General features: G+C 46.5%; 1 protein-coding gene across 2 annotated transcripts in view; it reads right to left on the bottom strand.

The window, feature by feature from the left end:
* Positions 1-3837: 3837 nt before the first annotated feature.
* The window catches only part of Specc1l (sperm antigen with calponin homology and coiled-coil domains 1 like), a 143303-nt gene continuing 129379 nt past the window's right edge, over positions 3838-17761 (bottom strand). For both annotated transcript variants that reach the window (XM_027923357.3, XM_071617455.1), the window contains exons 14-16: positions 9569-9685; positions 8740-8799; positions 3838-6396 (exon numbers count right to left, since the gene is read on the bottom strand). In XM_027923357.3, coding sequence (XP_027779158.1) covers positions 6307-6396; positions 8740-8799; positions 9569-9685 — 267 coding nt within the window. In that variant the 3' untranslated portion in view covers positions 3838-6306. The remainder of the gene's footprint in view (positions 6397-8739; positions 8800-9568; positions 9686-17761) is intronic.

Raw genomic sequence — 17761 nt, 5'->3', positions numbered from 1 at the left:
TGAGATGGGCAGGGACCTGGCCATACTGGAGTTAAATCCAAGACCCCTGAGGGTTAAGGCCTCATGAAACCCTGGGGACACTGCTGATCTCTGCCTCCACCTCTTTCCAACCTCACAGTTGGCCTTATTGAGTTTTCGCCCCCAACCCGTGTCCCCCAGCTGTGGCCTTTGCTAAGTCTGCCCTTCTCCTCCTAGGGCCCTTGGTTTCTTTAGTGAAGGAATCCCCCACCCTAACTACTACCACCAGGTGGGGACACTCTCCCTTGGACCAGCTGCTGCATCTGCTTAGGCACTGTATCATTCCTATTTGTTTCTACCCTGCCACTCCCTGGAGCTGAGCTAGCATCATTGCATCATGGGGCACTAAGTGCTAAGGGAGCTGCCCAGGCAGGGGATCCTCCCCCCCAGGCCCTGGGCTCCCTACCCTTGTTTTCCTGGGCTTTCCCCATGAGGTAGAAGTCCTACCACAGTGGGGACACTCTTTCGCACTCCTGTTGGAACAATATTCATTCAAATACTCAACAAACGTTCAAAGAATACTCTATCTTGAGAGTTGCTCCAAAGGGGCTATGATGCCTCATGAGGCAGAAACTGATATTCAGCCAATTCTGGGGGGCTCTCTTGCTCCCTGGTCCTTGGTGTGGACCTCAGTGTTCTCTGCTGTTCCCATTCTGGGACCCAGCAGGCTTCTGCTGGACTTCCCCACATGTGGTCTGGCCTTGTGCACTGTGGCAATGCCTCCCTCAGGGAGAGAGGACTTCACATCTACTGTCCTCAGGATCACAGAATCAAAGCTCTTCTAATTCACCCCTAAGGTTTGGCAGGCAGTGACCCCATCACTGAGCATTGGTGCCCAGAAGTGGGCGTGCTGTGTCCTAGAGCTGGAGTGGTCAGCAGAGCTTGGCTGGGCTCCAGCTCCACAGGCCCCAGACCCCCCTGAAAAGCCAGTGCCAAGAAGGCTGTGAGGGGCCAGCCTTGGCCAGGTCCCAGTCCTGGCCAGTTAAGGAGAGAAGGAGCACCACTCCATGGTCTTGTGCATCCATCAGGAACCCTGACCACGTCTCCAGTGAAGCTGTTGCCCAGAGACAGCACATTCTGACCCATGCAGTTCAGTGGTGGGAGGGGTGGCAGGAGGGAGGGCTGTTCATACTTTGCTTGTCCCACGGGTTCACAGGATTCTTCGTCCTCTGTTGCTGCAATGCCTCCTACACAAGGCCCCCTACTGGTCTTATCTGGCTGGTCCTTGCTAGTTGTAAGAGCTTTCTTTGGGGGCACCAAGCACTACAGGGGCCTGAGCCTGGGCCATCCCAGGGGAGCTCTAAGAACAAGTGGAACTTAACTCCAAGTGTAGCTGCTCCCCTTAGTGGGTACAGGAATGCCCCTAGTGGCCCCCAGCTTCTATCTCTGGGCCTTGATTTCCCTGCCCAGGCCCAGGCAGGCTTTGAAGGCTATACACGCCCGCCCTTCCTTCCGTCCAGTCCTGGACTCCTCAGGCCAGATGGTGGGGCCAGCTGGGCCCTCTCCTGCTCCAGAATTCCGTTCTCAGACTACCCACCCCCATAGCCCTTTGTTCCTGCCCAGGATGCACCTGGGTGGCCTCTGGCCCTCATTGTTTGCTCTGGGACCAGCAGAGCCACATCAGGGAGCAAGACATACCAGGACCAGGACCACGCACCAAGTAAGTAGCACACTGGGCCAGGGTCCCTGGGAATCAATCAAGCCACCCCAGAGTGTTCACCCAACTTTTCCTCCTGTGATCAGGGGAACTCACAGGGCTTCAGTATATCCTCAGTGTGAAGGAAATCCTGAAAAGACAGTCATACCAGAAGAAACAATCCCAGTCACCTGAACCCTTGGCAGATCCAGGGGCAAAACCTGCCCCCATCCTCCAACTCAGCTGCATGGGAAGATTCTGTCTCATGTCTGCTTCTGACCACTGCGGGACAAAGAGCAATCCACCAGCTGATTTGTGCATTAGTGAAGATGGGAAAAAGGTCCTAAAGGGAATGGAGCCCTGTCCTGGCTCCACAGTGAGAGGTGACAGCACCCTGCAACCCTTCATGCCAGGGCTTTTCACTCATTACCCTCAGATAGTCCTATACCACTTCACTGTTCTTCCTACACCCTCAGCCCCTGAGACCTGCCAAGTCTTCCTCTTCCATGTTAGAGATGATGCCTGACAAGAGGGTCCCTTCTTGAGGTCACCACTTCATAGAGGTGCAAACACGACCAGCACTGGTGCCCAACTTGGGGAGGACACTATGTGCAGGCTCCTGCTCAATGCCTATCTCATACAGTAGACTCCTTGATGGGACATGGCACTGCAGTCTCTGCAGAGCATATCTGCTTCCTGCTGGATGGGTGTCTGTCCCCAGGCATTCTGGTTCTTTCTAGAAGTCAGAGGCCTCCTAGGGATAAGGATCCATCCTTCCAAGCTCTGCTCTGGGTCTGGTGTTTTAAGTCAGGTGGTCAGTTGGTTTTCCATACACCTTTGACTTGCCCTCATGCCCTTTATTCCCTTCTCCTCAGGAAAATTGGCACCCTCTTCTCCTGTACCCTCCCATGTTAGTTCTGGCCTGTTGGGGTCAGAACTCTGAATACCAGCAACTCAGGATCCATCCTTCACCCAACACAGAACACAGGGCAATGTTTGCACGTTGAGACCCATTATGTCTGGACCTAAGACAACCTGAAATAATCCAAGCCACTGAGACTGTGAGAAGTATTGGTCTCTGATGGTATGGTTGGAGTTGACCATTGGATGCCACCAGGGCCCATGGTGCAGTCATCTGGATCTAGCATCTTAGCCTCTCAAAGTCTGTGGATGGAAAGGCCTTTCTGGATCTCTCCACTCTCACTAGAACCTGTTTTCCTCTTCCCACCCATCAAAGCTTCCCCTCAAAGAGGCTCTGGAACTTTCTCTAAGTCAAGGTGGAAGTGATGCTTCCCCAGTGGTGCTGCCCTGAGGCAGGCAGTATGAGACTTGGCCTGGCCCTACAGGTACCAGGCAAATAAACTGGGCTATAAAAGGAGCACTTGGGGGTCAGGCTCAGGGTCTGGGTAAGGTATTCCTCCTCTCTGGAGGGGGGAAGCACAGGTCCAGGTGGATGGGTCAGCTCTTCCCCATGTGCAGGTGGTAGCCACATGGACTTCTCTGCATGCGATAATGTGCAAGGGGACAAGACATTATTGCTGGGCTGATTATTTCAGGGGGTTCAAAATCATTGCATACAAGATACAGAGGGGGCTGGGGATGCAGCTTAGAGGTAAGGGAGCTTGTTTGGTATGTACAAGATCCCTTGTGGTTCCATCCTCATAGAGAAGGGGTGGGGGAGAAAGAGACACTTAATTGCAGGTAGTATCTCCCCCACCCCCCTTACCTTTTCTCTGTACTTTTATACACTCCAAAAATCATTAGAAGATACAACATTTCTAAAAAAGACAACCTTTTGGGAGCTCCTGATGGCATGTGTCTGGGCTATGCTTGGGGCTTCCATTCTCAGGTATTGGAGGGGGAGGGGGGCCCTTCTGTTGTTTCTGGGGTCTTAGCATGTCACAGAACTTGAGTGTCCCAGGGCAGGCTGGAACCTCTGGGTACATCTGCCCCTTCCCTCTTGGGTTTCAAAGGTTCAGAGACCACATGGCAAGGGACTAGAGGAGGTGCACCCAAGTTTCCCACCATAGCCAGGTTCTTCTCACATGAAGAATGAGTCTGTAGAGTCACTGGGAGAAGCTGAAGGCTAGATACTGAGGTAACTTCTCAGGAGGCAGCAACCAGAGTTTGTGTGACTCAGGGGCGGGAGAGAGAGAAGGCAAGCTAGAAAAGTTCAAACTGGACATGTTTTAACAATTTAATACATTCAAGAATATTTATTAGAATAAAATAACCAAGTATCATTCATTAGTCAGCAGAAGCCTGTGATCCAAAGAAATAGAAAGGTAAACTGGCCCTTTTGCAGTAAAGCTTGTGCTTGAAGGGAGAAGAGGCAAAGTGACTTCCTGGAAGCTTCATAGCAGGTACCCCTAGAATAAGAGCACCTCCAAATATAACTTTTAAAAAACAAAACAAAACAAAATCTGATAGTGTTATAAGGGTCCTGCTAGAAGAGGCAAAAAGCAATGCTTCTGGACCACCTGTGCCCTTACACTAATGTGGGCAGCTGACTTTCCCAGGGAATGGGGGGTTGGAGGTGAGCCTCCAAACAGGTGGATCTTCCCTAAGCCTACCCTCTGCTCCTGCTGCTGGTCCTTGAATTCCAGAACAGATATGCTATCTACATGGACACATCCCATTGGCAGTGGCCACCTTTCCCCAAAACCTTCTTCCAGAAGACTCTGACAACCTCCACTTGAGAATGAGCTGCCAAGGCTGGACTCATGCAGTCAGCATGGGACAAATTTGGGAACTGCAGACCTAGGAAAGTCTTCTCATTCATAGAACAAAACAGCTCACCCTCCATGATACAATAAATTAACAAAAACATGACCACAGATCAGACACCCTAGATGCAGACAGTGAACTTGAGGGCAAATGGGAGCAGGGGCAGCAACTCAGAAAAATTAAGTTGAGAGACAATTAGAAATGATGATTCTCACACTCACAACTGCCTGTCAGAAGAGCAACAAGGACAGGAATAAGAATAGAACTCAGCCAGAGGACTGAGCCAGGTGCCTGGAGGATCTTCTGGCATGCTCTGAGACTTGATGGTGCTCACTTGGCCTCTCTTTTAGCTGAAAATGGGCATTTGCCACAGAGCCCTCAGTCAGGGGCAGCAGTCTGAGCTGCCAGGTTAGGACACTTCAGGGCAGACAGTTATCTATCTACTTGTGTTTTTAATAACCACTTTTCTAGGCTCCACAGATGCTTCAAACTCCTAGTCTAGAGCATCTTACTTGAATGTAGACCCTTTGCCCACAGCTGAATGTACCCGCAGTAGGGCTCCAGGGTACATCTTCTGTACATCTGGTCAATGGGGCTGCCACCCTGTCTCCACTGGTAGCCAGTCCTCCTCATGGTGCCTTGCAGGTGCCAAACAGATGTATTTTGGAAGTTAAGACAGTTCTTGACATTATCTAAACCAAGGGCTACTGTGTCAGGCACACATGAGATGTGGGCTCCAAAATAGTTAAGGTCATCAATGGACCACCTCTAAGTAAGGCTGTGGTTCAAACAGCATAGAACCAGCACCTGGGGAAGGAGGGCACAGCTGTGCGGCATCTCCTCGCCGAATCCCTGCTGCCATCTGCCCTGGCCATGGAGGACACGGTTGTCCTGACGAAGGGAGAGGTAAGGCACTCTTATATTCCTGCCCACGAGGCGGATGTCTTGGCAAATCAGTGGTGATTTAAAATTATACTGTCTGGACTCCTTATGTTGTGTCCTTTTTTTTTTCTCCTGCTACTTCTTACTTCACTCCTTGCTCTCACCATGCTAATGTCCAAATTTTGTGTTTTATTCCTATGCTTACTAAAACAACTTAACTTTGGTACTAACAGATTAGGAGCTATTTTTCACAATATTGTTCATAATAAAACAAAAATTTTAACTAGGATAACTTTTTATAACCAGTCCTTTCACTCAGAAACCTGAAGCCAGAGCTGGGGCTGGAGGCAGACTGCCAGTGAGCCAAGAGCCCTACCTGCTTTCTGCCAACAGAAGCCCAGTGGCAGCAGACATACCCGGCTGTGGGCTGGGAATGCCTGTGCTATGCTTCTTGACACTCTGTTAACTCAAGTTAAAAACTCCTAAACCACCGCAGCCAGGACAGCACTGTGGAAGGGTTGCTGTCCCATTTCTGTAGTGATGCTAGAAACCAGGCCATGTAAAGGGCCATAGCTGGATCCACCCCAGCCCTAGGGAGCAGACACCTGCCAGGTATCTTCTTTCCGCCTGGTTCACACCATCAATGGAACCCACATGGGTGACAGTCGAGAAGTTCTGTAGCTAAAGCTTTCACCAACTCCTGGGAGTCCCCCATAGTTCAATTCCTTTTCCCAAGTCTGGGTAGAGACAAGCCTCTTTGTTTTTACACCCTAGGGCACTTGATGGAGTTTGATGTTTTCTTCAGAAGAAAGTCAGCTTTTGTGTTGCGTGTTGTGCCCATAGCAAAGGCCATATGGAAGAGCCCAGTTCTTCACTGTGGGCCATATGGCCTGAGTTCTCTGGACACAGAGTACCGGGCTGAGGCTCACACATTGCAGGGCAGCCCAGAGTCGCTGAAAGCTTTGGGGGTGCATAGCTAATGGTGTTGGTGTTGTTTGGTGACTGTTCAGGTCCCCAGCCAGTGGCAGCTTCTACTGGTATGCTCAGGTTTCAAAGTACTTGTAGATCGCCGTCACGTACAGCATCACATTTTGCCAATCTGGCCTTTCAGTCCGTACCATCTCATTAATGTCCTGAGAGTAAGAAGAGGCTTAGTTAGGATTGCAGGTTACCTCCTCCCTGCTGCCATCTGCCCTGGCCATGGAGGACACGGTTGTGTCCCAACAGGTTCCTTATCACATTGATAGTAAAGGATTTTTAGTCTAAGCCTGATTACACAATTCAGAGGCCTGGCTCAGGACACCTCCTCCATTTCTTTCAAGTGCAATGGGAGGCATCTTCTCCCAGGGTATCAGTATCATCCTCAAACTGCCTGCTCCTACACAAGCCTACCCCAGAGCCATATGCAGGGTTGTTTCCGTACTCCCTGCCACAGCTTCCAAGTCTGGAAGGGTTTCATTTGCTTTGGGGGACCTCTGACACCCGGCTACCTGCCTCTCTTCTGAGGCCACTCCCCATGGGACACTTCTGAGAACCTGTTTGGCTTCAGGCACTGGCTTGGGAGGGCTTCCTATTTCAGGGGCTACCAGTAGCAACACTGATGACCTTCACCATGGGCAAGTCAGAAACCATCAAAGACACTATTCTTTTTTAAGTTTAATTTTTATTTTTTAGTTATACGTGGACACAATATCTTCATTTTTATTTTTATGTGGTGATGAGGATGGAACCCAGTGCCTCATGTATGGTAGGCAAGCGCTCTATCTCTGCGCCACAACCCCAGCCCTTCAAAGACAATATTCTTTAGCTGCATTCTATATATTAGCAGTGACTTGTGAGACGGGAATTGACTGTATAAGGAAAATGAAATGGGGATTCATGGTCCGACAGCTCCCTGTCCCAGTATCTTTCTCAGGAGCTGTAACTCACTCACTGCTGCTGAAGAGCAAGGGTAGCAAGTCTGAGGACCATTCTACAGACAAGGAGCCCAGAACATGCTGCTGAGCACATAGGGTTAGGAGGGCCATCCTGTATATCTCAGTATAGAAAACAGAAGGCTGTTTACTCAATGCAAGATTCTTTTTTTTTTTTTTTTTTTTGAGATAGAGTCTTGTTCAACCCAAGTTGATCGATCTCAAATTTGTGGGCTCAAGCAAACCTAAGCCTCCTAAGTAGCTGGAACTATATCTGTGTGCCACCTTGATAATATATTTGTGGCGAGAATACTCTTATAGTGTAAATATGAGTATAAAAACTTGTGTAAGGTGCATGCAGCTGTTTTTTTTTTTTTTTTGGCGGGGTATGGGGTGGTACCAGGTATTGAACTCGGGGGCATTCAACCACTGAGCCACGTCCCCAGCCTATTTTGCATTTTTATTTAGAGACAGCGCCTCGCCATTTCTGAGGCTGGCTTTGAACTTGCAATCCTCCTATCTCAGTCTCCAAACTGTAATTCCAAACTGTAATCTGGAGCTGCTGAGATTACCTTATTAAAATAGCACCTGGCAGCTATTTTAAATTATGGTTATGGGTACTCAGGGTTGGGGAGGTGGCCCTGGAGGACTGCAGAGGAATGTGGGGGTCCCAGGAACTTTCTGTGATAGCCCCATGAGGTCTGAGTTACACACTGTGGTCTATGCCATGGTGAAGTAATCCATTTATACAGTAAAAGAATCCCTAGCAGTAAAAGCCCTGCTTTACATTTAGACATAGTATTTTCTTTCTTTCTTTCTTTCTTTTTTTTTTTTTTTGGTATCAGGGATTGAACCCAGGGGCGCTTAACCAGAGCCACATCCCAGCCCTTTTTATTTTTTAGAGACAGTATCTCACTAAGTTGCTTAGGGCCTTGCTAAGTTGCAGAAGCTGGCTTTGAACTTGCAATCCTCCTGCCTCAGCCTCCTGAGCTATTGGGATTACAGGAATGCACCAGCATGCCTAGCTTGACATAGTATTTTCTCCCAGAACATTGTGTGACAAGACTCCTAACAGAATCATGTCTGTTTTGAGGTCCAGCAAAGGCTGAGAAGAAGCCTGAGAGGGACCCAAGGCCACATAGTTTTCTATACCTGTTTCTTTCATGGTGGGTGGCAGTTTCTCACAGCCCTTGTGAGGAAGTACAGGCAGCATTCCTCAGCCTCTAAAGCTATCTTCCTGGACTCAAGATGTACCCTGCCTCTCCCTCTAGATCAACAAAAGGCACATACTTGTGCAAGATGTCTTTGACAGGGACATTTATAAACATGTGACTTTTTTTTTTCTGAACCCCAGTATCTTGTTAAGGAAAAGACAACAATAAGTAACAGTTCTCTGTGAGGCCTAAGGTGGCACAGGCAGCAGTGAGAACCCATATTAGTACCCCACCCAGATGGGACCCTATCTTGCCCCCAAGACTCTCATGCAGCCACATCTCCCAGTGACAACACTCTTCCTAACCAAGGGGGCCTGTCTGTGACTTCTCAGTAGGGACAGGGGCTCACCAGTGTGGATTTGATGCCAACACTTTCAGCTGCCTGGAAGGCCAGTGTGAAGTTCCTTTTCTGTAAAAGAAATCATATTGCTGTAGTGTTCAGACAACATAAGGAGAAAAGTAATGTGAGGGATGGACACTCATCTCTGTTTGGGACTAAAACAAACCCATACTGGGATCCTGAGGACTCCCAAGTCTGTACCAAGGACCTCATGGATGCCTCTTGTGAGTCTGCTCATCCTCCTCTCTACCCAGCCATGGAGCTGTCCACATACTTTCTTTCCTCACTCAGGAAAGTTTACTTTTGACACACAGACCCTGAGCTGCCTAGATATGTACCCAAAAACACCTATTAAAAGGTGTTTTGATCTTCCTTTTGGGATCTTCAAAGGTTGTCTTCAGAGCTAGGGGCTGCTATGGGAGAGATGGGGGACCAAGGTAGGGGTTCTGGACCTATCCCCTGACCCCGAGGAGCTTGATGGATGGGATGTCTTAAATGATGAATTGGGACTGTACAGAACTGCAGAAAGGGCCATGTCCTGAGATGACAAGAAGTTGGTCTGTTCTGGGTGGTACTGCCCTGACTGCTCATGCCACAAACAGCCCTTCCTGTCCATTTCTTGAAGCCCCTGATCCTAAATGTTGCTCCTATTAGAGAGATCATCACATGCAGAATTGTGAACTGACCAAATGTTTCATGTGGTGGGTCAGGAACTGGCTCTCTGAGCACAAATGTCCAATCTCAGATGAAACTGAATCAGAATGTGACTGTCCTAAGCCAGCACTGTTGTGTGTGACCCAGTGATGAAAGGAGCCAACCATTCTGTGGCCTGCCTTACCTTATCTTGGCTGTTCAGTTCTTGATATGGAATGTGGGCTGGAAGATATGTGTGCAGGAGTGCGCAGAAGGCTAGCCCATCGTTCCAGCTGCTACTGAAGTTTGTAATATCGATATTCTAAGTGAAAAGAAGAAAATCAGGTAAGTGACACATGTTGTGATCCTCCCAGGAGGTGCTTGGGAGATTGGAGAAGCCTCTGATGTCACATGGCTTCCAAAACATAAAAGCAAACCCCAGGCAGGGTGAGCTCTGGAGAATGTTAGGGGCCATATCCCAAGACCCACCTTACTGTTTATGACTGGACATTTTATGAATGCCTCTATCCCTGCCCTCACATGGTCACATGATTTATAAGCAGCTCCATATAACCGAGAAGCCTCCAGGCAGCTAAGGTTGGTCTCTCCAGTGCCTGAATATGGTGACAGTACAGACTGCAGGATGTGGGTGATGACCAACAAGGCTTAAAGCATCATTTATTAAAATGTAACTCATTCCCCATTGTTTGCTAAAGCACTTAAAAGAAACTCCAAGTCAGTGTGCATCTCAGAATATGCACACACAAGAATACTGTCTTGAGGTGCTGACTTCCACAACCAGGCTGGGTTTCAGTACCACATTGCATTGGTGATCACTATAGTTTCCACTCTCACATGCCCACAGTTGAAAAAATAATTTTAACACTGGACTGTGTACTTTCTTTGCTGCTTGAAAATCACCTTGCCTTTATTTTAAGGGGCCCTTACTGTATGTCTAAATGAAATGTATTTGCAACTACACAAGACACATATTCACAGTGTTTATTAAAGTATAGCTAACTGGTATACAGTCTTTTTTATCTTTAATTTTTTTTTTGACGGACACAATACTTTTATTTTATTTATTTATTTTTATGTGGTGCCGAGGATCCAACCCAGTGCCTCACATGTCAGTACACAAATGCTCTACCGCTGAGCTACAACCCCAGCCCTGGTATGCAGTCTTTACCCTTATTTTTAAGAATCCTTTTGAAGATAAAACTACACATTTAAATTGTGATAATTCACATATTACATAAATGTCACAGAGGAAAAAAAAAAGTCTCCCAATACCTCCTCATTTCACATCTCACTTGTTTATTTCTTTCTCTAGGGATTGAACCCAGGGATACTCAAAAAATTCTTTTTTTTTTTTTTTTTTTTTTTTTTTTTTTGCGGGGGAGGGGGGTGCTGGGTACTGGGGATTGAACTCAGGGGCACTCAACTACTGAGCCATATCCCCAGCCCTATTTTGTATTTTATTAGAGTCAGGGTCTTACTGAGTTGCTTAGTGCCTTGCTGTTGCTGAGGTTAGCTTTGAACTCACTATCCTCCTGCCTCAGCCTCCTGAGCCACTGGGATTACATGCTTGAGCCAATACACCTAGCATCCCCAGCCCTTTTTATGTTTTATTTTAAAACATTAAGTTGCCCAGGATGGCCTTAAACTTGCAATCTTGCTGCCTGAGTTTCCCTAGTAGCTGGAATTTACAGGAGTATTCCTGGCTCTCACTCTCTTATTTCATGCCACCTTCCACTGCATTGACAGTCAGTTTCATAGGTTAACAGGAAACCCAACTTTTATTATTTAAGGTAAACCACCCAGACCTTGAGTAGCATTTCTTATTCCTCCCAGGAATAAGTGAACCACACAATAATACCAACACTATTCATAACTGTACAAAAAATTTTACAAAGCACCTCTTTACAAACTGATAGGTCCTCATGCCAAGAGGGGAACACAAGGCTCGGAAACAGGTAGGGCTTATAGGGAATGATGCACAGAGCTATGAGGATATGTCTATGCAGTCAGTGAGGGTCAGGTCAGGCTGGGCAGTTTCTGAGGAAATCGGCTTCATCTAGCCTTACAGATGGAGGTGGTTCCCTCACAGAGCATCCTGAGCTTCACCATCAAAGCCTATTTCCTCAACCATGACTGCATGTGTGCAGAATCCAGCCCTCTGGCAGTTGCTGCTCCAGGCACAAGTGTTTGGAAGGACAGCAGTTCTGAGAGCTATTTCATAGGTTGCTTCCCCTTATTAACGTGACCATCAGAATGCTTCCAATTTCTCTAATGTGAGGAAAGAGGTCACAACAAAGCACAGAAGGATGGAAACCTGCCAAAAGCTAGAAGGAAAGGTGGCATAAGCTAGCAGTGGCTGGGGTGCTGCATATGACTCAGGTATCACTTGTCCAGTCTGGTGACATCAGCTGTGTCAAAACACTTGGGCCTGGTCAGAATCCTCCCTGCCTCAGTGCTGTGGTCCACAGCTTTCCCAGTCGCTCTCCATCAGAGTCTCTACTCTGACCTTAAAAGTCACTGTTCCCTGAGGCATTCTGGTGATGTCGTGGAAGCACCTCAAAATAAATGATGCTTCACAGTTACTGCCAATTTAAGAAGACCCCAGACAGAGAGATAGTAGACAGGCACATATGCACACACATGGCTACCCCTCTTATCACATCTGAATCTCAGGAAGTAACCAGCTAGGGCAACCAGCTCCATCTGGAAGGAAACTACAACTTATATGAGAGGCGATCTGTCAAAGGTGCTCTGCAGGCAGCAGGGAAGGCAGGGATAGAAATCCTTGCCCTAAGCATAAGCATCCTGTGAGCAGTATTTCTAATTCTCATAGTTATCCCACAAATCTTTGTTTGTTTGTTTTGCAATGATGGGACTGGAACCCAGGGTCTCATGCATGCTAGGCAAGTGCTCTTACACAACCAGCTTACCCTAAAGCAGTCTTAATAAAGATTAGGCTCAGGGAAGCCCAGACATTTATCCAGGCTGCAGATGGTCTGGTATAACTAGCACAGAAGGGATATCCTGCTTTCCCACAGATGTCTAAGTAAGATCTCCTAACTCTCTGAGGAAAGTGCAACATTTCTGAAATAAGTGAACACTTGGACGCAGAGAAGATGCAAGAATGAAGTATGCAAGACAAATGAACAATGGGCCAGGACTGACTGGCAACATGATCTGCAGGGGCCACGACAAAATAAAAATGCGAGGCCCCTTGTTCAGAAAGCAAAGGAAAAATTCCATTAAAGGTATTGAAAAAAAAGTTTCAAAGCCCTTCCCTACTCCTCCTAGGACTCCAACTGGTACTTGTGACTAAGTTGTTGATGAAAAAGCCAAGGACATTGGCCTTGTCCTGTAAAGAGTGTGGCAGGAAGCTTTTAATAACATGTGGAGCTCCCTGCAAGGCCAATGGCACAATTCACTCGAGGTCACATTCACTTCTGGAGGAAGACAGATCTCCTCTTCCTGCCACAAATGCCCTTTCTGCTCCCTGAAACAGGCTGCTCCAGCAGGGTGGTGGACATGTCTGGCCTCACTGTGAACCTCACAGCAAAGGCTCTTATGCCCTGCCTACCAGGCTGTGGGAACCTGGGCCTTCTATCTCACTTTCTCCAGACACATCCAACCCCAGTGGGGAAGGAGCTACAGCTCAGGTACCCATCCCACCTGGAATCTGCAGGAAGAGATTTGTCCAGGACATGCCACAGCCACCTGTACCAGGAGGAAGTCAGGCCCCTAGGGTTTGAGGTGAAGGGCAGTTAACAATTGTCTCTTACAACATTTCAGATCAAAAGAAAGCCCAAACTTAGGCAGTTGCCACATCCCTTACCCTCTGGGGCTGGAGAAGAGCCAGGCCAGGCTGCCTGCTTATGGCACTGCTAAGAGGTAAGTTGGGGGCTGGGGATTCTGAGGTTATTAAGAAGCAACCCACTGGCACCTTTGCCTCTTAGTCCCACCCAAAGGCTCTGTGGGCAAGAAGACAGCAAGGTCTTGAACAGGGTGTTCCTTGGAAGTAGGGGAAACCTGCTTCCAATCCTACCAGTTATGTCGTTGTTTTTAATGTTCAGAGCTAATGAAACTAAAGAAATAACAACTGACTATACAAAGGTCTGCAAAGAATGAAGCTGTTTCTCTGAGGCTGAAAAGCACAGTGCTGGGAAAGACAGAGAGGAAGATGGGAACTCCTACCCTTCCTCTGTGGAGCTCTCCAGAGTGTGACCATCATGGTACAGTAACACAATGACAGGATTAGCAAGTATCTTGGAGAAGAAATATACTAAAAGGTACAAAATCATGCTGAGTTATCAGAGAAACAGCTTTTCCCTTCCTACCCAATGAAGACCTGCCTGGGTGAGGGATGGTAGCAGAAATGGGTTGCCAAGATCCTGAGGCTCTAATCATACTTTTTCAGGTAGTCACCAGAACCAGCCTCTGCCATTCCCTCATGCCTTTTCTCCTGACCTGGACCTCACAGGATAGTCTAGGAGCAGCCTGACGTTCCATCCTGCCAGCAAGAATTCAGGCTAAACTTCCTGTTGTTTTCTGAATAAGGGACAATATCAGAGTGCAGTTAGGTGAATTTTCCTTGGAACTGCTGGTCTTTGCAAAGTGTCACTCCACCTCTACCCATCAGGGCCAAATAAAGTGAGAGCCTGGATTCTCTTGACAACTGAAAAAAGCTCAAGGTTTTGTGCCTTGGGAAAAACAGTTAAGCATCAGTAATGAAGCTTGTAGGGTGTGGGCCTGGCCTAACACATGATTCTGGCTCAGTCTTGGGCTTCTATAAAGTAGAAGTATACAAATGCTGACCCACACAGATGATGGGTCATTAATCCCCTAGGAAACTGCTGTGCTTTACACACGTAAGAAGTCTTTTTGGTTTTGTGTCCTTATTGTAGACAAGGCAGATGCTATGAAGCAGACAGTACCAACCCCATCCAGACACTACAAGCAATAGCATCACTGGATACCCCAAACTGCTTTCCCTTCCTGGAGCCTTGCTTGTCCCCAATGTATAATGAACCCTATAAATCTCCACTTTTCTTCACATGAAAATATGGAGCATAATCATTGGCCTTTTGGAATGTGGTTCTCTTCCTTTACTCTTTCTTTTTCTGAGGTTTGGATGAGGAACTGAGATAACTATCCAAAATCCTAACAGCTAAAATACTGACTCAGCATTAATTGGAAGGAAACTTGTTCTACAACAATTTGTTTCAAAGCAATTCAAATGCCATGAGGCAGAGCTTGCCTACTGTGGTAGGACTGAAGGGACAGCACCGTGTGGAACTGTCTTCTGTAGGCCTGCAAAGGTTTTGTGGGATAAGAATAAAAACAGAAGAGTGTAGGTTCCAGAGCTGTGTTCTTCCATTAATGGCAAAGACCTTCACCTCAAAGAGGAGGAGGCAGCAACATCCTCAGTCTGTGGCATAAGCATATACTTGCATGTGAATGTTGCCACAGCCATGCTCTTGGGAACTGATGGGGGGGGGGGGGAAGGAAGCTGAGTGTTCTGGGCAAAGGACTGAGGCCAGACTGTTCTTTATGAGGATTCATTTGTCCATTTGGTAAATCCTCACCTGAGCCCAGGTCCTGGGATCATATCTTGGCTTTCTGTTCTTTCATAACAGAATTGGATAGGTGGACCTGACATAGTTCAGAGTGGGAGGAAGGCTTCAAATTTAAGTGTGGTTAAACTGGGATCAGAAAAACAGAATTAGGGGAAGAGTGCTGAGGAGCATTCAGGTCAGCTAGGGAAAGGAGCAGGTGCTATAGAGATGCTCGGGAGCTGTTATGGTTTGAATGTATGTCCCCCCAAAGCTCACATGTGAGAAGTGCAAGAAGGTTCAGAGAAGATGATTGGGTTATAAGAGTCTTAACCCAATCAGTGATTTAATCCCGTAACAGGGATTAACTGGTAACTGAAGTGGTAATGAGTAGCTGGAGGAGATGGGAATTGGGGCATGGCTTTGGGTATATATTTGTATTTGGCGAGTGGATTCTCTTTCTGCTTCCCGACACCACGATGTGAGCTGCTTCCCTCTGCCACCTTCTCCTGCCATGATGTTCTGTCTCACCTCAAGCCCAGGGCCTCCAAGGAATGGAGCCGGCCTTCTATGGACTAAGACCCCTGAAACCATGAGCTCTCAAACTTTTCCTCCTCTATAGTTTTTCTGGTCTAAACTTTTAGTCACAGCATTGAAAAAGCTTACTAAAACAGGAACTAAAGCAAATAGACTTGGTGAGAGAAATGAAAATGCCCAGGCCATAAAATGAAAATGCCCAGCCATAAAATGTACACACACCTGAAAAGTCACCAAGTCTCTGAAAGATGTCACTTTATTCAAGAAGCAACATGCAGAGCTAGGGTTGTGGCACTTGTCTGGTACGTGTGAGGCACTGAGTTCGATCCTCAACACCACATAAAAAACAAATTAATTAATTTAAATAAAGATATGTGTTCATCTACAACCAAAAAACATTAAGAAAAAGAAGCAGCAGCAGCAGCAGCAGTGGCAGTGGCAGCAGCAACATGTGCCATTCCAGTGTCGTAATGGTAGGTGATATGTGTTCACAGGTCAAATAGTGGGCTGGACGCAAGGTTGGTGGCTCAAAGAGTGTTAATTTTTTTAAAATATATTTTTTATACCTTTATTTATCTATTTTTATGTGGTGCTGAAGATCGAACCCAGGGCCTTGCATGTGCTAGGCGAGTGCTCTGCCGCTGAGCCACAATCCTGGCTATATATGTATATATATTTTTTTAGTTGTTGATACATCTTTATTTTTTTAATTTATTTATATGTGGTGCTGAGAATCTAACTCAGTGCCTCATACATACCAGGCAAGTGCGCTACCACTGAGCCCCAGCCCCAGACCAAGAGTGCTAAATTTTTACTTAAAAAATGCAAAGAGTAATGCTGACCTGAAAGGTTTAGATGTAGACTCTCTGGCCACTAAACACATCTGGGTGAATAAAGCACCCAAAGATGTGCTGCCACACTCACAGAGCTTATGGTCAAACTAACCCATACAATGAGCATCCATGCTACACTGAGCAATCCTTACTGAAAGGAGCATACTGTTCCTCAACCAGAAGAGGAGGTTGCACTAAAGAAAAAGATATAACAGAAAAAAACAAGCACTTATGGCACAGGAATAAATTCAGCATAAAATAAATGCAAATGAAAAGTAAAAGAAAAAAAGTGCCTTTATGTCCTTGGTGTGGGCTGTGGGCATAAGGCAAGTTCTTATCTTCTAGGGGTTTCCCTCCTTTGAAAGACTGCTTATTTGCTGTAGATTAACAAAGTGGCTGTAGCACCAAGGGCTCCAAGTCTGACTTCTACATGGCCAGCTACTGGGACAGGCCAAGAAATCTCTTCAAAACAAACTCTTTATTTGAGCGAAACCAAATTTTATTGGAGGGGAAAATGCACACTAATAGACAGACTTTCTATTGTTCAGTATTTGCTGGCAATGGTACCAATTTCTCTAAGAAGGAAACAATTTTCTTTTTGAAATAAAGACACAGGAAACACACTAGTAATTAGAATTCAAGTTTTTCTTAGTGATAAATTAACATTGTGCATTTCGTTTTCAGGTCAATTTAGGGCTTTTCTGCTTGCTCTATGTGTTAGTTCTGTCTCAATCATCTGATGTGACCAAAAACAAGAGCTGTTGTGCGACACAACAAATGTTCCAAAAAGACTCTGCAGGGGGCTAGAGCACTTGCCTAGCATGTGTGAGGTGCAGGGTTCCATCCTTTACACCACATAAAAATAAACATATAAAATAAAGGCATGCTGTCCAACTATAACTACCAAAAAAAAAAAAAAAAAAAAATTAAAAGGAAAAAAAAAAAAGACTCTGTAGGGACTCAACTAGGAAGCTCTGCCCATTTTCTCCTAAGGGCTCATATTGGTTTTTCCATTTAGGAAACATGGACTACAATGTGACAGGGACAGATGTGGCCTGTTTCATGGTATATCCAGTGTCTTTTCCACTCTCCTAAAGTTACATTTTTAAGATTGTGACATCCTTGGCTGGATGGTATCTCAGTTTCCCCTCAACGCCTCTTGGTGTGGGCCAGAACATCTCCCACTCCACCCAGCTCCTCTAATTTTTCAGGGGAAGCATCCTCTGTCTGGTCTTCAGGTGGGCCCTATCTTCATTCTGCAGTATGCACTGAGAGTTGTGGGATGGCATACGAAAGCCAAGAAATAACACAAATCTCCACAAAATAGAGTAGTAAAAAGTATGTCATAAAACATCTCAAAATGTTTCAATGTGTCTGAAGTTTATTTAAGGGCCATAAAATACACCCCCAAATACCACATGCTCTTTAAGTAGCTATTAAGGTTCTGATCTATTTAAGGAA

The sequence above is a fragment of the Marmota flaviventris genome, chromosome 1 (genome assembly GCF_047511675.1).
Source record: "Marmota flaviventris isolate mMarFla1 chromosome 1, mMarFla1.hap1, whole genome shotgun sequence".
NCBI classification, from domain to species: Eukaryota; Metazoa; Chordata; class Mammalia; order Rodentia; family Sciuridae; genus Marmota; species Marmota flaviventris.
The sequence above is the reverse complement of the archived record's forward strand: the minus strand, read 5'-3'. Positions and strand labels throughout refer to the sequence as shown.